Source organism: Podarcis pityusensis, assembly GCF_964106645.2.
Source record: "Podarcis pityusensis genome assembly, chromosome: 4".
Classification (NCBI taxonomy): Eukaryota; Metazoa; Chordata; class Lepidosauria; order Squamata; family Lacertidae; genus Podarcis; species Podarcis pityusensis.
The window spans coordinates 75,501,170-75,523,870 of record NC_138027.1 but is presented as its reverse complement, the minus strand read 5'-3'; the positions used below and the strand labels follow the sequence as shown (position 1 = coordinate 75,523,870).

General features: G+C 40.7%; 1 protein-coding gene and 1 long non-coding RNA gene across 10 annotated transcripts in view; one reads left to right on the top strand and one right to left on the bottom strand.

Moving 5' to 3' along the window:
- Positions 1–22,701, top strand: part of AFF3 (ALF transcription elongation factor 3) — a 243,119-nt gene that overhangs the window by 54,687 nt on the left and 165,731 nt on the right. For 7 of the 8 annotated variants that reach the window (XM_081002935.1, XM_081002932.1, XM_081002933.1 and 4 more), the window contains one exon: positions 833–1,621. In XM_081002935.1, coding sequence (XP_080859061.1) covers positions 833–1,621 — 789 coding nt within the window. Of the gene's footprint in view, positions 1–35; positions 370–832; positions 1,622–22,701 lie in introns of those variants that run through there. The other variant, XM_081002936.1, reaches the window with a different exon arrangement.
- The window catches only part of LOC308475955, a 106,493-nt gene continuing 84,772 nt past the window's right edge, over positions 981–22,701 (bottom strand). Inside the window, exon 3 of one of the 2 annotated variants that reach the window (XR_013985578.1) lies at positions 981–1,105. This is a non-coding gene — a long non-coding RNA (uncharacterized lncRNA). Of the gene's footprint in view, positions 1,106–9,143; positions 9,233–22,701 lie in introns of those variants that run through there. The other variant, XR_013985579.1, reaches the window with a different exon arrangement.

The window sequence follows — 22,701 nt, the reverse complement described above, 5'->3', positions numbered from 1 at the left end:
ACCTAATATTTGACAACACTCAAATATCCCATTTCAAGTCCACTGCATATTTGTTTACTAAATCTTTGGGTTGATCAACTGAAAGGGTTCAACTTTCAGGAACTCTTGACATCGATGCTGGTGGCTGCCAGAACTTCAGTTGTCCTAAAATGGAAAACCTTACAGGACTTGTGACTCACACTGTGGTATAAAAATATGTGGAGTTTAGCACTAGCTGAAAATAACTCATAAATTACATTTTTTTCAAAGGCTCGTAGGATCCTGAAAAATATTATGCTGTTTGGTGGGATTTTGTCATATATATACCACAAATACATACACACAGGACTTCCTCTCAATGGTATAACAAGAAATGTGGCTTTCCTAATGGTATTAAATACTCTACTTTTACCTGATTTATCTCTTCCAATTATACTTTGCTGCTGTTTGTTTGTTTTTTATTTGTACTTCTACTATTTTTATTGTATTGCTTGGACTTCAATTAAAAAAAAAACCTTTTTTCTGCTTCCAATATGATATGCTTGGAAAAAATGTATTAAATACTAGTGATACATTTGTAATATGCATAATATATACTCTGAAGCTCATGTAGCTTTCCATGTTCAGAGTAAATTGAAAACCTTTTTGCGTCCTCACAAAACAAAACATTTAATGTGATTCTTCATTTAATGTGCTTCTGAACTGTTGCATATTCATGACGATTTCCTTTGCTATTCTTTAAGGTGCCACAAGATTCTTTGTTATTCTTGATGCTACAGACCAACATGGTGGCTGCTTTCGATTTTGTTACAGAATGATAATTTAAAATTATTCTTGCTCACTTGCTTTGCAGACTAACAAAGGGGACGAGCTCTCCAGCCGTATCCAGAATACCCTGGGCAACTACGATGAGATGAAAGAACTGCTGACAGATCGATCCAATCAAAGCCACCTTGTTGGTGTTCCAAAGCCGTGTATCTCACAAACGTCTGTGAACAAAGCTGAGGAACACTTCATTGCTGACGCAAAGCCCCACACTCACGCTTCTCCATCTTCCTTACCAGCGGCACTTTCTGGGCAGTTGAGCAAGAACACTGCGATGGGTTGGCAGAAGTCTGGGCACACTCTGGAGAACCAGCAAAGGGGAAGCAAACATAGACATGGATTGCCGGATGCACACAATAACGACTTTAAAACAGTTAGCCAAAAGAACAGTTTAGAAAAGATTACACATTATGCATCCAATCCCTCATCACCATCTCCGTCGAGTGTTGCCCAAGGTCCTTTATTGTCTTCGCTTGGGGACAACAGCAGAACACAACAGCAGCCGTCAAAGCTGAGCTTTGGTGGAGAAGGTGGAGCTCAGGCTCAGGAGAGGCCAGCTATGCATAGCAATGGACACTGTGTGCAGAACTTTCCTCCTTCCCTTGCTTCGAAGCCCAGTATAGTTCAGCAGAAACCAACAGCATATGTAAGGCCAATGGATGGTCAAGATCAGGCTCCTGAGGAGTCTCCAAGATTGAAGGTGCCAGCTGAAACTAGCCTGCTCTGCACCTCATATAGAGGAATGCCTTCTGCCAAAGCTGACTCAGCTAGGACCAAGTCAAAACTGACAAAATTTAATATTCCCAAACAAGAAGAGGTAAGTGCAACAGAGCTTTCCATGTGCTGTTGATGTCCTAGTTAATCCCTTTCAAAACACTGACATCCTACATTGACTTTTTTTCTCCTAGAAAGTATACTTTGCACTGCGTTTTGAGGGTATTAATTTTTACTCAGTCTGTAAGTGGCAAACTTACAGAAGGACTTAGAGTGGGGTGGGGAGGGATTCCAGGTCATTCTTCAAATTTGTGATTGTCTCAACTGCCTACTTGGCTAGTAAGATATCTACAGTTTTGGTTCCCATTTGGTCCACTCTCCTTTAGTGCTTAAATTGTATGATTTCCAGTGACTTGATTACTAATCCCAATTGAAAATGGATTTTAGTTGATTGACTATTTCTTTACACCTATGTAATGGTGGTCAATGAATAGCATTTAAAGTCTGAAATGGGACAGGGGTTGGCTGGTAAGAAGTCAGTGCCCTGGTTCAAAGGATATAGATATCTTTCTTTCTAATAGCGTCATTAGCATGTACAGATGATAGCTGGAGATGAACAGGTTCTGTCAGCACTCAAACAGCAAATTGTGGTTGCAGCTGGAGTGGCAATTGGCTCCAGCTATATGACTTAGAAATATTGGTACCGTCACAACAAATAGTGGGCTATTGTCCAAAGGCTGGAAGATTAATACTGTGATGTAAAACGGGAGCTTCATTGGGTCGTGGAGAAAGAAAACAAAAATGTATATGTCGTGTGTGTGCGTGCACAGGTTTGATTGGATGGATTTAGGGGATGGTGTATGTATCACAATGAAATGGTGTGGTCCCTAAAGAAACCATCCCTAGATCCATAGGTGTATGCCAGTCACCACCCAATCAACAATACACTTTATTTATTTCATAGACTCATAGAATTGTAGTGTTGGAAGGGACCATGAGGGGCTCAGACCCACAACTCTGAGATTAAGAGTCTCCTGGTCTATCAACTGAGCTATCCCAGGTTTTATATTCTTCATCATCATCATCATCATCACCATCATTATTTTAATTACTATTTTGTATACTGCTCTTCATCTGGAGATCACAGGACAGTTCACAATATAAAAATACAAAACAAGAACATAAAATGCATAATAAAAACAAGAACGGGAACAAACCAATAACCCTCCTCCCAATAGGATTATTGGAAATATATGTCGTTGTTTCTGTACAAAACAAGTTCCTCTTCCATTTTTCCTCTTGAGGTTTCCCTATCTACAGGCAATGAAATAGCACTTGAATGCAAATTATAGGCCATTATTTTTAAATATGCAGGAAAGGTTGATTTCCCATGCAGTTTAGTTCTTCATTTAATATTGTTAATCAGCTTTTGAAGGTTCTCAATATCAAGACATAAAGAGAATCTTAAAGTAATTTTTGCAGAAATTGTTTTAATGAGAATACCCTAGCTGTCCGTTATGTATAAAGGTATCAAGTGTTCGTTCAGGATTTAATTTTTAGGAGTCAGTTTCATCAGCATTAATCAGAATTCATATCCGACCTCCTGGACCTTTCAGAAATCATCCTACTTCTCAGTGTAAATGATAGCCTCTCATCTCAAGTGCTGCTGTTTCACATTTAGAATTTTATTGTAAGCGGCTTATGAATTATATTACTAGAATGATGAAGGTCTGAAGTGCTGAACAGAAACATCTTGCAGTATAAAATAGGCCATAGAGAGACAGTTGTTTCCAGTATAGCTCTTCTAAAATTATTTGCTAAAAATGCATCCATTCTCTTTTATCTTGAACTTATGATTCATGTATTGTTCTTGGTAGATTGAAAAGGCCAAGATCCAATGTCTGGACTCAAGACATGCACTAATTTCCCCCCTATGCCCTTGTATTTTTAGATATGTAAAGAATTGTACGGAACTTACCTACTAAGTAGCATTATGTTCAGTGGGTCATGTTCCCTCATAAGGCTGTTTAGGGCTGGAGAATTGAGGGGAAATTTATAAATGCACGTGTTAATTAGGTTGTACTCTTTATTTCATTAGGTCAACTTCCAGTGTGACAAATGAGGCTTTCCTTAGTCAGAAAATCTATGTAATTGTTCTTTTTCCCAGTGAACTTCAGTCATTTTGTGGCAGTTGCTGGCTTGGGAAACATTTTACAACCTATTTTTATTGATGAATTCCTTTTATAGTCCACATCAATTCATAATATAGACATCAACTGTCCAGTCCTATATATTAAAACTGGGGTCATATTTATTGGATCTTTTAATTCTGTGTTAATGTCTTTAGAATTTTGACTTTAAAATTAGAATATTACACATAAATAACTTGGTGATTAAATTGCATTAGTCTTTTTAAGAACTATTTTTTCCTGATTTTTTTTTATTGGAGTTATTTTTGTCATGGTTTTCCTATATGCAGTTTACACAAGGATTTATGAACAGTGCCAGTTTTAGGAACAGCAGCTATCACTTAAATGTATCCTAGGCAACAAACTCAAAAGTTCATATATCCAACCTTCCTATTTATTCTGTAGCCCTCTGTGCCCTCAGGTGACCATTCCTGAAGATTAGGGTATCCTTTGGAATGGCATGGGTAATGACACAGGAGCAAGGCTGTAACTGGAAAGTGGAATTGAAGTAAATGGGGAACACTTATCTTATGGGAGTAGAAGTTCCACCTGCTCATGCTATCATCAAGTTTGATCCAAGCCCAAGAAAGCATATCCCAAGCCAGGATTAGATATATTGGTTGTCAGGCTTGTTTGCTTTTCACAAAGCAAACATCCCAGAATACTCTATTACACGGGGGCAAGCCACATCTAGATAACTCATCTAGGTGAGTCTAAATAAGTCAGTAAGCAGGCAATAATTAAATCAGGCATATCCAAAGTCCATTTGGGGGGCCCAATCTGGCCCGCCGGTCGATTTAATCCAGCCCCTGTGGCAGTATATGTCCTGGGGTAAAATCCTTTAAAAAGCTCAACAACTTTGGTCGGCCCTCACGCATATTCACTTCATGAAATCCGGCCCTCTTTGAAAAAAGTTTGGGCACCCCTAAATTAAATCCTTGCCTAGTATGGTTGCTGTATGTTACCACTAACCATCAACAGTAACCACAATAAGGGGATTTCCCCACAAATATTTTTAAAGACAAAGCAAGGAACAAGACACAGAGACGAGCCAGTCAAAGGCACAGGCACCAGTTGGCAGAGGTAGCCCACCCCATTTAACTGCCTGAGGCAAATTGGAAAAGTGCCACCCCCCTCCCTAAGCCTTGCTTACCAGGGTTGCATGGCAACAGGGGTGGGCGAGGCACCAGCAGGAGCCCTGCCTTGTGGGATTCTGCCACCTGAGGTGGCTGCCTTAGTCCACTTCGTGGGCGAGCTGGCTCTGCCAGTTGGTCGTATGAATGCTTAATACCCACTGCCCTTCACAACCTTAGCAGGTCCTCCATTCCCTTGCTGACCTTTCGCTGTGAATGTGTAGCTATGCTACGCTCCTGCCAGCCAGTGTTGACAATTTCCTATTTTCCTATGTGCACATGAACGTCATCAGTAGGAACAGCAGCAGCAGCAGCAGAATCATGGGTCCATCCAGTGCTTTTTTTCTTTAAAAAAAAATGTTTAGGGGTACTCTCATTTTCCTACTCCTATTGAAATGCGGCCCCTCAATGAAGCCAAATTTAGATTCACAAAATGTTTAGGGGTATGCGTCCCCCCCAGAAAAAAAGCACTGGGTCCATCTGGTCGGAGCACTCTACTCTTTTCCCTTCACCATTATGGGATCATGTTCCTTTCCGTTGTAAAACTGAATGGAAATATCCTGACAATTTCTGCTTAATCAATTTTTGGGGAGCATGCCTCAGATTTCTGGGGTGTAACATACGCCATTTACCAGTTGTAATGTTTCATCACTTACCATCTCAAATCAGGTTATAGGCTGCCAGAATATATAAGCTGGATAATATGACATCCTAAATATTATTCCGAGTGGACATTTGTGACTACTGTGATAATATCAGTCCATAAACTATTTGTCCTCCTTGCGCAAAGTTATCATTTGTAGTTTAGAGTGCACTTTAGAAAACGAACCTTTACATTTAACTTCCAAAAGGAAACACAGACCAATTTCTAATACAGTTTTTAATTTTTGATAATTTCTTTTTTCACAAATGGTTCTTTGGAAGATACACTGTACATTTGCTCCTCTCTCCATGGTTTGCCACTCTATATTTTGAGGAACATAATTTGCAGTAGCAAAAGTCGGAGAACATGCTGAGCCTAGACATTTATTTGAAATGCCATATTATGTGAACCTGTTAATGTCAAGACATATCTTAGGAGTATCACATAAAACTGCTGACCTTTCCTCAGCTCTTGATTACTTTTTGTCTTTCTCAATTAAGGAACTGTTCAGAACCCAGTTCACTGTGTGACCCTGAGTATATAAATCTACACTGATAATTTCATGGCACTTGTACATTAGAAATTATGGCGCATCTATGGACATAACTTACTGCTCTACCTCAGTACATTGGACAGACTGTAAAACAGATGGAGCAGGAATTTCTCAGATATACTGCAGGAAAAAACACCCAGCTATATAAAGGAGAGTATGGTGAAGCTGTGACTCTCTGAAATAAGGGGCAAGCTAGATGATATGACAACACAACCCAGCTTGGATAACTCTGAATAGGAAGTACAGTGGTACCTCGGGTTAAGTACTTAATTCGTTCCGGTGGTCCGTTCTTAACCTGAAACTTTTTCTTAACCTGAAGCACCACTTTAGCAAATGGGGCCTCCTGCTGCCACCGCGCTACCAGAGCACGATTTCTGTTCTCATCCTGAAGCAAAGTTCTTAACCTGAGGTAATATTTCTGGGTTAGCGGAGTCTGTAACCTGAAGCGTATGTAACCTGAGGTACCACTGTATTAATTTAAATATCAGTTTATGCCAGTGGGAAGGGGTAGCTGCCAAAGCTTCCCCTCAAAATGCGCCCCCCCCCCCAGTATTTTTTCTACAGATTTGGGTTACTTATGGTCTTGGAGCCCAGTGAGAGCAAAACTCCTGTCCCCCAATGCTGTGCTTTAAATGGTTCTCACCCTCTTGGTGGTGATACAACATACTAATCTGCCACCACAATGTCTAGCATAGCTGTAGGCAGGGCCGGCCCAAGTCATTCTGCTTCCTGAGGAGGAGCAGCTGTTGGTGCCTTGCCCCCATGCTAAGGTCACATCCGCAATATACGGTTAGAACACGTTCATAGCACTTTTATAATCCCCAAAGAATCCTGGGGCTTGTAGTTTCCCCCTCATAGAGCTACAATTCCTAGCACTCTTAGCAAACTATGGTTCTCAGGATTTTTTGGCGTGGGGTATGCCAGTGGCGTAGCGTGGGTTGTCAGCACCCGGGGCAAGGCAAGTAATTTGCGCCCCCTAACCCGTGGATTTGCACCCCCTAACCCTAACCCCCAGATGTTGCGCCCGGTGCGACCGGCCCCCCCTGCACCCCCCACGCTACGCCACTGGGGTATGCTTTAAATGTATGGTGTGGCATAGTTACTGTGCATATTATCCAAGGCTACCCGAATTATTTTGGCACTTGAGGCACAAAATCTCATAAGCGCTTCTTTTCCTTCCTGGCAGTAAAAATACAACAATAGCAAATTAATTAAGCAATGTTTTGCTGCCCTTTCTTTACACCTAAAATGTGTTGCCTAAGGCAGCTGCCTCAATCTACCTAATGTTAAGGCCAGCAGCTCTGGCCCCCAAGACTGCTAGCTACAGATTTTGGAAAATTAATGAAGGAGAAAGTTCATCTACTCTCTTTCGATTTACAGTGGTTCTTTCCCCCCCCTCAGTGCAGACTGAGTACTGGTGCAGGGGGACTTGGACCAGCTAACTTAGTTCATATAAACTTTCCTACTGGTTTCAAGATTTCTCAAGCCTAGGCAGTCCCACTGCCTTAAAAAAAAAAAAAAAAAGCAGTGTCCCTCTCTCCTTCCTATTATTTTCTTAAAAAACATATTTTTATTAAATATTTCTTGGTTTACAAAAGTATGTGCAATGTCTCTTTTTTCAGGTTACATTTTCTACAGATCAGTTTCATCTGTTGATACAGGAAGAAAAGGGGGAAAGAGGTGGAGGTGGGGCATGGTGAGTGGGGGGGTCAGGTGGCAAAGTTTCTTTTCTACTTAATGTATGTGTGGCATTTTGTGTCAGCATCGCTTGTGCGGGTTCTCTTTACTATTTGCTTGTGTTTCTTGCAACAGAGGATATTGCGTCTGCACATGTCCACCGCGCCGGAAATCACTTCTGCGCATGCCCAGACGCTGAAAATCGTGCCTGCACAGAAGCAATTTTTGGCGTCTGGGCATGCGCAGAAGCGATTTCTGGAGCCACGGAACAGAGACCCCGCGCTGCACTGTGCCGGTTTAGCGCAGCGCGCAAGGACTCACCAAGTGGGCAGCTCGGTTCGGGGGCAGCTCATGGTCCAGTTAAGCGACCCTCATGGGCCCCTTCCGGCCCATGGGCCTTAGGTTGCCAACCTCTGGCCTAGGATGTGGTTGTTCGTTTGTGATTGGCTGTGGTGAACTTTGTTTTCATGTGTGATTGGGGTGGGTGGGTGTTTTTGAATCAGGTTAGCCATGTTGATTTGTATGCTGTTGGTGGATTCTTGTTGTTGTCTTGTTGGGCTGTGTATGTGATAAAGGGGAGCCATACCGGGGTGAAGGCGTCTTCTTCTATTTGTCCCCGTGTCAGTTTCAGTTTGTTGGTTGGTTTTTCTAATAAGGCTGTTTCCCATACTATTTGGTACCAGTGGTCCATGCTTACTCCTGACAGATCTCTCCAGTGTCTGGCTATGTTGTTTCTGGCTGCAGAGAGTAGGTGGGTTATGAGTTCTTTATGATGTGAGTGGGCATTATTATCTTGGAAGATGTTTAATAGGGCCAGTTCTGGGGTGACTTCTAATACTTGCTTAGTTATTTTGCATATTTCTTGTGATGATAATAATAAAATATTGTGTATATTAATAAATAATAACAATAATAATAATAATAATAATATTTCTTGTATGATTGTTGTGCAGAATAGTTGGATTTTGGGGCATTCCCACCACATGTGGAAGTATGTGCCTGTGGAGGTGCATCCTCTCCAGCACTTTGGTGAGGTTCCTGGGCGTATTAGCGCTAGTTTCCTTGGTGTTAGGTACCATCTGTAAGTGAGCTCTCTCCTTCCTATTAGAGGCACTATCTAGGACCTGTGGTAATCTGCCCAGAGCTGTGATTCCTAAACTTGGGTCTCCAGCTGTTGTTGGACTACAACTCCCGTCATCCCTAGCTAGCAGGACCAGTGGTCAGGGATGATGGGAATTGTTGTCCCAAAACAGCAGGAGATCCAAGTTTGGGAAATCCTGGAGAGTAGTAGCCTGTTGTACTATTCATGATCACCTCTGTATAGTCTGTCCAGCTACTGTAGCACTATGGTCTTGATAAATCAGCCATCAGAAAATTCTCACTGAGGTCTTAAGAAATGTTTGGTGACCTGTTTATGTCATTTTCCATTTGTTTGCCTTCCAGATTACGAACCACATTTACTATATCAATTGAGCTGCAGGTTTTTTCCTCTTGTCCTTGATTTGGATCATTGTTAATCCTACAGCAAATAAAAAAACATACGAATGCAGTTAGCGCAGCAGTTTTCTGCCACTTAATGCAAACAGTCTTATGATTGTTGCTTAAACAAGAGTAATAGTTCTTGGGATGCACATGTAATGAGTGGAGAATCACTTTGACTCCATGGGCCAGATACTTATCAGACCAAATTTGACGGGCGGGGACAGTTGCCAGCCTGACAAGCACCTGATGTTACAGGTGGTTTGGTGCTTGGAAATCCCAAAGTCAGTACTTCATATATGCACTTCCTGACTCGTGGTTTGTTGTGGACGTTGCTTAGTTTGTGCTACCTTATGGGAAGTAGTCTATTCACACTGCATCTCTTAAATGCACCTCCAAATACACATTCCATTCTAAGTAATGTGATGCATTATATTACTTTTAATAAATCACAAACTCGGGTGTGTTGACTCAGAGAACATGAAAATAAATGTGTTTGTCCTCCAGTTCTCCTGCCACTCCCTGCCACAAGTCCTTTAAACTGCTAGAGTAGGATTGGGGAAACTTTTTCAGCATGAGGGACAGATCCATGTCAGCGCCCTCCCCCATGGACCATTGTTGCAAAATTAAGGTAAATATTTAAATTAGTTTCTAAAAAAAAGATATTTGCACGAAGGAGGCTAAGCAATGTGGCAATCAAATTCCACCTCTCTTTTGTTATTCTGGTAGCGAACTGTAAAAAGTCCACATTTAAATATTTTTTTGAAGGCCCATGATTTCTAAAGGCCCAGTTTCCCTTGCTATTGTAAGGTCATGATTGTGGTGTTGTTTGTGCAACATGAACAAGTTAATTTGTAGTCAGAAACAGTGCAATTAAATTTCTGGCAATAAATTTTAAAGCTCTTTCAAATGTCACTGTGCTTCTAGGTGACTCCTGCTTTTAAATTTGAAGTCAACACGTAAGAACCTACTAAACCTTTCTCAATGATTCAGTTGTGTGCATAGCTGAATGGTTAATATGAAACTGGGGGAAATGACCACGTAAGATTATTTTAGTTTGTTCATCATTGTTGTTTGATAATTGTCCTAAAATTAATGGCAGCTACAGAGTATAAAAATTTGACTGAACCAAGTATAAATATAGTCAGCAATTTAGACTGTTCTGATTCAATATGAAAATGTATTTTGATAATAAGTGGATTCCTATCTAAATTCATGAGTTCCTTTCATGACACTTTGGGTTAAGCCTGAAATAGATTAATCTTTTTTTTCTGATAAACTTTTGTAAGCTGTGATTTCTCTGGTGACCACATTTAATTGGATATTAAATAAAGTGCTTATCTTTATACCAACACATTTTTACAGCTTTCGTTTTTCACCTGAGTCATATTTCTTCAGCTGAAGAACCAGAATATGTTTGATTTGAACCATTATCTGCTAAGACTAGAATTAAAATACGTTAAACATTGGTTTTAGGTATAGGTTTCAGGGTGTGTGGTGTTGTGTTTTTTTTTTTAAAAAATGAAGACAAATAAATAAATTACTTACAATTTAGATAAGGTTTCTGAGCGTTCAGAGGGCTTCATTTACATGATATAAATGTAATAATAAAATAAAATATCAGGAAGGCTTAGAATAGCCATGTAAGGTAGAACAGCACTAACTAACCTCTTGTTGTGGGCAACTCTGCTCTGAAGAGAGGCTTGTCTAAGATCACATGAGTTTGTAGCTGAGATTATATTTTATGCTGTTTTATATGTGTTATATGTGGTACTTTATTGCATATTTGATACGTGGCTTATAATATGCTTTCAAGATATTTCCCCCCCCTTGAAAAGCAGAATACAAATTTATTTAAAAAAATAAAACCAAGGCTTTACAACTCTTTTAGCACAGTTGCTATGCAATCCTACACCTATCTACTCAGAAGTAAGTCCTACAGGATCACATAAGGTTTATTCTCAGGTTAGGTGGGTGTAGGGTTGCAGCCTTATAGCCATTATACTTTTACCTCATACTAGATCTAGCTTCTCCGTGTTGAACAGAAAATGAAATTCACATTCTACTTTTCCAAATATGAGGGGTGTAAATTTGTTTCGTGTGGAGTCTGAATAACGAGAGGAATTGGGATGATTCTGAGTTGCCCTCCCCTAGTCAAAGCATGGTGTCAGTAATCCCCTGAGTTGGATCATGGCCCCCACAAATACTTACTCTGTTCTGTTGCTCTAAGTTTATTTACTGTATAGCTCTGTGTTTTCCTATATGTCTTCTTTTCTTTATGGACTTTGCAAAAATAAGCTTTGCTCCCCAAAAATCCTTTGAATCACTGAGGAGCTCTGGATTTAATCATTTATTTGCTAATACACAGCTGGGGGGGGGGGGGAATCCTACAGTGCTCTGATTTAATCAAAACAAAACAAAACAGTTCAGAATTCTGCCAGTAGTGTTCTAGAAAACCTCACATTCTAAGGCCTAGTGGAGGACACACAAAAGGCACCAAATAAGCTTGTGTGAACCTGCAAAGTTTTTTTTTTTAAATGTATAAGCGTTGGCTCATAGCTGTCAGCGTTTTCCTTTTTTTAAAGAGAAATTCCCTTATTTCAAATAGGATTCCTCGCAAGAAAGGGGAAAAGTTGACAGCTATGCATTGGCTACCTTTCTTTATAGCCATGTGAGGCACATGTGAAAGCTATAGCAATCCCAGCCATTGCTCAAGGCCAAGTGAAAGCTGGGAAAGGGGAGAGGCGGAGAGTTTGGCATTTTATTCATGGGAGTGGTGATGGAGGTTCACTTTCATTCTCCTCTTACTAAAGAAAAGCAATGGTAAGATTGCTGTGTAGTTGTAACCTTTAGTTCCTTTCACCTTCTCATACTGAAGACATTGTTTTCTGAAGCTGACAAAATTAAAGGTACCAGCAGCCAGGCTCTGGCTAGCAGTGACTATATAGTTTTGTGATGTACGTTGGTAGGAATCTTCCAGGCATGTAGCAGTGGACTTCAAAAACATTAACTAAGTAAGTACATAAATAAAGGTTCATTGTGGCATTATAAAAGCATCTGAAGACATCATCCTTAATTTGCTTGCCTAGTAGCAGGGTTTGTCATCTAAAGCTGTCCCAGTGTTTGCCTGGCCAGCAAGAGAACTTCTTAGAACATCTGATTTCTTCTGATTTGGGAACAAGGTGTAAAGGTTTTGTCCTATCAGTAGAGATGAATGGAATAGACTGCAGAGGCAATGTACAATCTGAACATAGAGTTTATGCGTTATATGTCTCTGAAAGGTCACAGTGCATCTAAAAAAGATGAAGATCAGCTCTACCAAAATAAGATGGAGCATCTTTCTAATAACAGCCTCTAAAACATACTTTCAACAACTTTCATTATGGATCTCCAAGTTTCCACACAAGCTTATCATTACTCATTTCTATTCCGCTATTCAGTGATGTGCACTTATCCTCTATAATACGCAAAATGTCTTACAATCTCACAAACCCACATTGTAAATGCCTTTCTCGGGTAACTCCAGGGACAGATGTATCTAACAATAATTGTATGCACAGACAGCGCAATTCTTTGCAAACTAGTTCTCATTAAAGTCTTGACATTAACCGTTTGCAGGTAATTATGCTTTACCACATTATTTAGTCTACAGGATGGCACTAATGATGCAGTAGCACTAATTACTTCCGTTGGTATTGTGCATGTACAGGGGTGAGATGGATAGCTATAGTGTCGGTTGGAGGCATGCAGATTTTCTCATGCAAACACCTGTCTGGGTTTTCTAATTGCCAGCACAGCTGCATAGATGATACAGTTTACACAAACACAGTTGTCTGTAGTGTGTATGTTGGACTTGATCATCTCTAAGTTTAGCCATCTCAGATCTACAAAAGACAAGATTATTATTTGACTATCGGGATCATATCCATCTTTAGAGAAATATGCTCTTTGATTATGTAATTGTATGTCATAATCTAGCATAGCTCGGGATTTCCCCAGGGGCGAAAGAAAAAGAAATAAGGTTCTGCCGCATTGCATGACCACCTTGAGATGATAAATTTGAGTTGGGGATGAGGGTCCATGGGCAGCACTATACCAAGGTCTCCCTGAAAGTTGTGGGGGCCACATCTTGGCTTGGTGTTCTGAGCTGGGCAGGAAGTGGGCGTGGGGAATTTCTCTGTAAATCCCTTTCAGGGTCGCATCCCTTCCTGGTTAGACTTAGGCTTTCAACAGCTTATGTCTGGAACATTAAAGGTAAAGGGACCCCTGACCATTAGGTCCAGTCGTGACCGACTCTGGGGTTGTGGCGCTCATCTCGCTTTATTGGCCAAGGGAGCCGGCGTACAGCTTCCAGGTCATGTGGCCAGCATGACTAAGCCGCTTCTGGCGAACCAGAGCAGCGCACAGAAATGCCGTTTACCTTCCCGCCGGAGCGGTGCCTATTTATCTACTTGCACTTTGACGTGCTTTCGAACTGCTAGGTGGGCAGGAGCAGGGACAAAGCAACGGGAGCTCACCCCGTCGCAGGGATTCGAACTGCCAACCTTCTGATCGGCAAGTCCTAGACTCTGTGGTTTAACCCACAGCGCCACCCACGTCCCGTCTGGAACATTAGTGGATCTTTTATTCTAGCCCACCCTTGAAGTGGATAGCACCAGAGAGATTTCTGAGAACTCCAGGACAGTTTCCTTTGGGCATGAATAACGCTAGATGAATAGATACAACTTTTTGCAGAAACCCTTTCCTGCTAAGGAGAACCTGATCCATTCCTTGGTTTACCCATGGATTTCGGGTCGTATGAACTGAATACAAGCAATACAAATTGCCTAAGCCTTGGTATTGCTGTTGGCAGCTGGCAGGGGTTTGGTGTTCCTCTATGTTGTTGTATGTAGAAGAAGAAGAGGAGTTTGGATTTGATATCCCGCTTTATCACTACCCGAAGGTGTCTCAAAGCGGCTAACATTCTCTTTTCCCTTCCTCCCCCATAACAAACACTCTGTGAGGTGAGTGGGGCTGAGAGACTTCAGAGAAGTGTGACTAGCCCAAGGTCACTCAGCAGCTGCATGTGAAGGAGCGGAGACGCGAACCCAGTTCCTCAGATTACGAGTCTACCACTCTTAATCATGACACCACACTGGCTCTCTGTATGCAAGGAGGTAAAGATGGTGTAGTAAGCCGTCATCTGGGAGGTATTTAAACCCCAGTTGTCAAGAGAAGAGGGTACCCAAAGGATAAGACAAATAAGAGAAGTGAGAGCAGTGGAAAAAACTGAACAGCAGAGGTTATCTGACGGAGGTGGGGAAGAAATGGTTAAGGATACGGGAAAAGGAACAAAAATTGAATGGGAGGGAATGGCAGTACAGTGGTACCGCAGGTTACAGATGCTTCAGGTTACAGACGCTTCAGGTTACAGACTCCACTAACCCAGAGATAGTACCTCGGGTTAAGAACTTTGCTTCAGGATGAGAACAGAAATCACGGACTTCCGGGTTAGCGCCATCGGCCAATGGCGGAGTTCCTCCGACCGGAGGAACTGGCTCCGTGGAAACTGGGTCTTCCCGCCGCGGCGAAGGTGGGGACCCGCTAGAAATCCCAGGTGGAGGAAGCCTGGGAACGTGGGGTTCGGCAGGGCACCAGGAGCGCCCCCCCCTACTCACCGGGAACCCCATTTTGGGGCTCCGGAGTGAAGTGGGGTGAGCGGCGCGGTGCTGCGAACTGATTGCTACTTTCATGGAGTAAAGCCGCACAGCCATTGCCGGAGAGCGCTGACTTTTTCCTGTGGACAATTGGATTTAAAACAAGTACCCGTGAGTAGAAACGGAAAATTGGATCAAGAAATATCTTAATTTGGCACCGAAGCGGGAAGGTTCAAAACAGGAAGTCCGCCTTCCGCTTTTTGTATATAGACTAAAGCAAAAACCTTGTAAGCTAAAGCCTGGAAAGTCGTTAAAAAAGTCTAAATTTCCTTCATTTATAACTACTGAAACCCCCTTGGAAGCAGGAGAAAAGGGGGGGGGGGGACTTTGTTTAACGCCTGCAGGAGAGGGAGTGAAGAAAGATAAGTTTCCACCGTCTCTAACCTGGGAACGGGGTGTCAGAGACAGAAATTGTTGGAGAGGTTCATTGACTGTGAATGGAATACTTTGACAGATAGCTAAAGAAGAGAAATAAACTGATTCCAATGTTGCCTTTTGCATTCTAAAGAAACAAAATATCTGAAAAATGAAAGTAATTTTCCTGTGTTGGACTTGCCTTAAAAAAATGGATACAAATAGAAATTGTCTCCTCTAGAGGGAGCTTGCTAAATTGTTGCTGCAGTCTATTTGAGGACTCTACAGCTGTGAGATTAAGATCGTGGGACCAGTCCTTTTTGACCTTGACTAAATATGAGCTGGGAGGAAGTTTTGGTGCTTGCTTTATGCAAGACAAGTGCCTTGTTGGAACAGATGCGTGAGAAGATGGATTTGATGAATGAGAAAATGGATTTGATGACTGTTGTGGTTAATAACTGTGGACAAACAGGGAATATTGATACAGAAACCATTCAGAGACCAACTCAGGAACCTGTACTGACTGGGCAAGTGCAGAAGATAATGGAGGAGGTTGTGGTTGCACCTCAAATAATAGAAATGGAGAGACCCGAGGCCCTACAGGAGCATAAGCCGCTGTCTTTGAAGATTGAAGTTGGAGTGGGCCAGGGGGAGTCTGGAGCTGAGGAGGTTCTTAACTTTGGAGAGACCTTGAAATATGCTTTTAAATATTTTTTGGATTACATTGATGACTGTGGGGAGTGGGACTGTGGGGAATGGGCTGGTTTGATGAAGGGAGACGGAGATAATTTAGGGTTGGAATCCCCCAGAGACCTACTCCTCAATGAGAAAGGAAAGAAATTAAGAAAGAGACCAACAAAAGACAAGGAAAAGGGCAAGTATAAACAAGAAGAAGAAGATCTGCAGAAGGGACATGGAAGAGACTTAAGGGCCTCGGACATAAGATTACCAGGTTGATGGACTAGATGGAATGGACAGTAAGGACTGACACGACCCGAGACCAGGAAGAAGAGACGTTGGATGAAGATTGGAAGAAAATTTATAAAGAAATTTTTCTTTTCTAGGGAATTAGCCTAAAATTAATGAATATTAGGGAAAATGTTGGAATGAAACTATATGACTCTAGTAGAAATGATATCAGGAGTTATGTATAATCGAGTATGAAGCTTTAAGCTCTAAAGTATTTTACGGTAAGATAAGGTTAAATAAATTAAGGTAATTTGAATAACAGAATATGGGGAAAAGATGGAAAGGTTTTGTTGAGTTAATTAATAGGTTAAATTGTTAAGATAAATTATTTAATAAAAATTGAGAAAGATGGAAAGAATTTGCTGAAATAACTAATCAAACTAGAATACAAAAAGGGAGGTGTGAGGAGGTCAATGAAACAAGCAAATGGAAGTTAAAGATATGTAATATGGGATTTGTGTCTTTTTCTTTCTTTCTTTCTTTTATCTTTTTGCTGTATAGTTGCATTGGTTTTTATGTTTTGCTTTTTTTCTTCTTTTTTATGTATTGTAGTGTTGTTTTTAATTTTTTCTTTTTTCCCCTGTAATTCTGAAACTATTAATAAATATTATTTTAAAAAAAGAGAGAACAGAAATCACGCAGCGGCGGCGCAGCGGTGGCAGCGGGAGGCCCCATTAGCTAAAGTGGTGCTTCAGGTTAAGAACAGTTTCAGGTTAAGAACAGATGTCCAGAACTAATTAAGTTCTTAATCTGAGGCACCACTGTACAGAACATAAGAAGAATCTCTCTCATTATACTTCTAAAAATTTATTAAATTTCTATTAAATGTGAGTTGATGTGATGGTGAAGATATCTGGGCTAGATCACTGTACTGAATTTCTATTGGTATTGTCAGATGTGCTTTGAAATATGTAAGATTCCGCAAATGTGTGAATTCAACTATGCTTGACGTACTTTAATATTTATCAAGCTGTTTAAGCACTTGCTTTTTTATTTTTTACAGTGTGATATTATATTTATGTTCTTGGTTTTAAAACAGTTATCCATCCTGAGCTTTTAGGAAAGGGCAAGAAATAAATAGGCTCTTCTTAACAACATCTGCATAATTAAAACAGCGATAAATTTTCTGAAGTTTGCAATTAAATTAAACGGCGATCAAATAAAATTGCATTCATGGGATGAAGAGTACATTCTGGTTAATGATTACCTTACGTAATTCAAGGTTCATTGCCTATTATTGATTGTACTTTATATTTTATAATCTGATCTTAATGAGCAAAACTAGAGGAATCACATGCAAAGTGTTAATGATGGTTTCACCCTTAAAGATCTTTAAGAGGAGAAAATGCAAATTTCTTTTGGTTACGTGGTTCAAGTTTTTCTGTATGCAAATATAACACATCTGTGTATTTACTTTACTGCAGACATAACTAGCAAGTGTTTAGTGATGAAATCTGTTCTTAATTATGATAGCAGATGTCAGAGTAGGAAGTTTCCCCCCTTTCTAATGCAAAGTCGCCTGATTTACTCATTTTCATATGCATTTGTTAGGGTTGCCAATGCAGGGAGAGAAGCCTTTATGAGAGACTTCAATTTGCTTTCTGTGTGAGAGCCTGTGCAAATGGACTAAATCTGCACAGCAGGGAAGTTTTATCTCCCTTCCTCATGCATTGCAAGCTGTTGTTTCTGCCCAGCCCAAGAAGAACATAAAGCTACTCAACAAATGAGTGAGCTGTTAAGTGCTCTAGTAAGTATTTTAGGCAGCGGTTCCTATAACTTTGCTGTGCCTTACTAAAGAAGTGCAAGCATGACGTCACCGTTCTGGGGTAAATGGCATTAGCAGGCTGGTCTTAAAAAGGTATTTGCAAATAGACATACTTTTTCTTGGATGCTTCGTTTTTACTGGGTTTTTGCTAAAACTACCAGCAGGATGGAAATGATTAGAGCCTTTTTATTGTTGTGAAGTAGAAAAGTTGCCTGACTCTCTCTTTGATTGGTTTGAATCATAAGGCTACTGAAGCTCTGTTTGTGTGTGTGCGCGCACACACACTTTCCTGTGTTCGTTTACAGAATCCTATATCCACTAACTGGAAATAAGTCCCGTTGAGTTTAATGGGATGCAGCCCAGTAACTTTCCTTTCCTTGAAGACACTCACATAACAGTTACAAGATCTTCTTAGTTACAAGATCTTCTTAGTTACAAGATCTTCATGGTCCAAAAGGTAAAGGTAAAGGGACCCCTGACCGTTAGGTCCAGTCGTGACCGACTCTGGGGTTGCAGCGCTCATCTCGCTTTACTGGCCGAGGGAGCTGGCGTACAGCTTCCGGGTCATGTGGCCAGCATGACTAAGCCACTTCTGGCGAATCAGAGCAGCGCACGGAAACGCCATTTACCTTCCCGCCAGAGCGGTACCTATTTATCTACTTGCACTGTGCTTTCGAACTGCTAGGTTGGCAGGAGCAGGGACCGAGCAACGGGAGCTCACCCCGTCGCAGGGATTTGAACCGCCGACCTTCTGATCGGCAAGTCCTAGGCTCTGTGGTTTAACCCACAGCGCCACCCGCGTCATGGTCCATACAGATATGCAAAAAAAGCATTGCAGCTTTGGAATCTTCAAGGCAGTATTTTCATTTAAAGTATGTTTATTTAATGGAGTTTAGAACAACCTTTGCCTTTATTGTAAAAAGAACTGTATTTTGTTACTTCAGTCCCTTGTGTACACTCACAACCAAAGTGAAAGTTTTAGTTGCAGGCATAAACCGTACAAACATAGAATCTCATTTTTTTAATTTATCAGATGCTTAAATTCTCTGTGAGTGGAAGTACCCTGATCATGCATGCTGCCTTTTGTTTATTATTTTAGGCATTGTGACACCACTTAAATAATTACCATACATTTCAGCACATTTTTATATTTGTGAAATACACACTGTTCACATTGCTTTATATACAAAAGGTGTAGTAGCTGTTATCATCCTGTCCTCAGTGCCTAATGCCGTGCTTAATGTAATTAATCTGCAGAAGTGCTGCTCTGTTTTATTGTGTCACTAAATTTGCTGACAATATAAGGTGTAAATTGATTATGGTAAGTGATAGCTTGCTGCTTACAAAATGTGCTTCAACTATAGAGCAAGGTGAACATACATATATACTTCAATAAAATGTAAACAAAAAGCTCACCCTTCTCTGGTTGCTGTAATTTTGAGGCACATTGATTTATACATTGTTTGGAAGTTCAGCGCTTAAAGAAAAAGTACACAAGGACCAGGACATATTCAACTGATAACTTCCAAAATAGGGTCCAAAACATCCACCCATCCACCCAGCTAGTGTAGTTTGTTATTTGGGGTTGGACAGTAGGCAGAACTAATTTTTGGTAGGCTTTACTCCTTGCATAGAGCTCTTAATCGTTCAATTATAAATTTAATTTAATATGTATTGGAAAGTGGTTTTCGTTTTGAAGTGCTTAATTAAAAAACTGTGCTGTGACTCCATGTGCATCTACATGCCCCCCCCCCACAACGAGCCTCAATAAACTTAATGAATGTCCAAGTAAGCAAGAATACAGATGATCAAGCCGTTGAAGAATCAATCTTGTATCTAAGTTATTGTGTCTTTAAGCGGACAGTGAATGTTTTGTTCATATTTCTGTGTTCACTTGTTTGTATTTGCAACCACACGTTGCCCGTATTTATTTTACTTAATGCTTTCTCTTTTCCCCATAGAATATTTTATTGGGAAAAAATTGATTAATTAATAGCGAATGCTCAAGAGCCATTCATCTTGTGAGTCTTTGGAATAGCAGCATTATGCTAAGAACAAAATTTATTTTGTAAACTTGTTACTCAGCTGTCTGCTATGAACTATCCTGGTATGTTGCCGGGAATCTCATTTGCATTTGATGGATCGAGTCATAACTGGGCACTTTCCTTTAGCATAAGCTTATAAAGGTTCTGGAATAAAGCTGGCGCATGTCCCATAAGTAGGCTGGGTCTTAAGTCACAGAGGCGACAGGATTGTCTGTACTGGTTCCTTTCCATACATTTATATGTAGATGTAGCTTTGTGGAGTGATGAAGGAGCTGGGAGACCAGGTTCAAACACTCCATGAAATTCAGTGGGTGACCTTGAGCCAGTCACCATCTCTCTGCCTAAACGGGTTGTTGTGTGGATAATACAGAGGGGGGAAAGCCATGCTTACCAACTGCATCTCTTTGGAAGAAGGGTAGGATATAAACTCAATAATAATCATATTCGTTAGGAATACAATCCTGTTGTTGCAGCCTGGTTGCACATAATGCTAAACAACATGGATAAGCATCCATGAGCTCAAGCTGCTTGCTGTCTTTCAAACAATTACTCTGCTTCTGGGTTGTATTCAACTACATCCTACTCAGAGTAGACCAATTGAAATTTATGAACCTAAGTTAGTTGTGTCCATTAACATCAGTGGCTTGACTTTGTTGTAGGACATGCATTAAATACCATCTATGCAAAAGAGCATATATGCAATGTATTGTTTTTAAAATATTAATAGATTTTGTAAGGAAAATTTCACCAGTCCAAATGGCCAAACAGACCATGCGCTGTGTGTGTGTGTGTGTGTGTGTGCGCGCGCACACACACACACACACACACACACACACACCATCACATGCTGGAGTGTGAGTTCCTATATAATCTTCATCTACCTCAGGGCTAGCCATCCAGAGGCTGGGAAGAAACAGGGGAAAGGCTGGCTAGGTGGACTCATTCTGTTAGCAGTTTTGCCACCAACTCAGTTTAATGTGGCCCATGTCTGGCATAGCTCAGTTAGTAGAGCATGAAATTCTTAATCTCAGGGTTGGGGGTTCGAGCCCCACTTTGGGCAGGGGGTTGGACTAAGATGACTCTTGTGGTCCCCTTCCAATGCAACAATTCTATGATTTCTATCTATTGTCTGTGTATTTTGGTATGTTATACTTGTAGGAATAACGAGGACGACGGGAGGTTGAGTGCAGGTGAGCTGTGCAAAAGCACACTGGCAAGCATGCTCCAAACAAGCTGCCGACTATCTCTGCAGAGGCTCCTTTTATTAGCAGAAGTCAACAATTGGAAACAGTAGTGAAACCACCCTGAACATGACGTATTTCCATCTAAGCACATTTCCAGCATTGGCAAATACACGTGTCAGCAGGTGTTTCCCTAAAATGTTTTCTCCAATACTTGATTATGTCTGCGTCCCCGGTCATGCTCCATCCAAGTGTTATGTCTAATAACCAAATCTGTGAGAGGACAAATGGTCAGGGGGAAAACCCTGTTTGCTAGCCAAGAAGGCAAAAGATCAGGGAGCGTGGGCGCAACGCTCCTTGGCACACTGTTGCGTGACTGGTGCGAAGTTTGCCTCAGCACAAGCGGAGCGACACCTCCACAATACTTTTGAAAACAGCCTCTGTTATGAAGGGAGGAGAGGACAGACAAGCTATGTTTGCCATATGGCATATAGACCAGCAAAGAAATTCTAGGTTTGACAGGACTGTCACTGGGCCTCCATGCCTGCATCCTTTTCCACTGTAGAGATTAACTTCCTTTGTCAAGAAAGGTTCATCTCAGCTCCTTTTAATGTAGAAAACACACCAGCCAGGCTTCCCATATTTGAAGAGGATTTCCCTTGAAAATAATTTAGCATGTGGTTTTTATCTTCAACAAATCTTGGCAGAAAGACAGCATTTCCCATTGCTGCTATCATCTTGCTTTATTTGAAAGCTTCTGTAACCTAACATGATCCATTTGATCCTTTAAACCTTCAAAGCATCTCCGTAAGGAAAGGGTCTTGCTTTTGAACATTGCACTGTGAATGGCACTACAAATAATTTGTTCTCTGTATAAGCTCACCAACTTCCCTCCTAAAAACCATAGTGCGTTTTTCTAGCTACAGAATGGCATTCTGTTCTTCTTTATTTATAATTTATTTTCATATATATCTTTCATATATTGTATACCCAAGTCTTTCTTGTGGAGGCTATAAGGCATTTATAGCAATGGAGCAAAGAAAATTTCATTTAATTTGAGATTCATCAATGAACAATTTATTAAACATAAGTAGAGTATTTCAGCTATGTCTTGATTGGCTGATTTTGTAGAATCATGCAGTATGTACAGATGACAGGTAATATGAGAATGTTTGTTTAACTTGATAATATTCTGACAATTTACTTATTGCTAGATTGGTTTATATTTACAATTCAAATGCATTGGTAATCGCTGGTCCTAGAAAATGGTGATTTTGAAAAAAATGCAACTTTTTAATGTGAAATCTGGTGTTTTGGGTTTTTCCTGTTATTCTTTGATCCAACTTTTAAAAAAAGTATGCAGTTACATTGAAATATCAGAAGATTAAGAGAGCAGAGCTCATGGGAGGAGAAATGATGTAATTTGCTATTTAATTTGTAAGTATGCAAAATGATGACATCATTGGCAACATAAGAAGAATACAGATAGCATCAAGGAA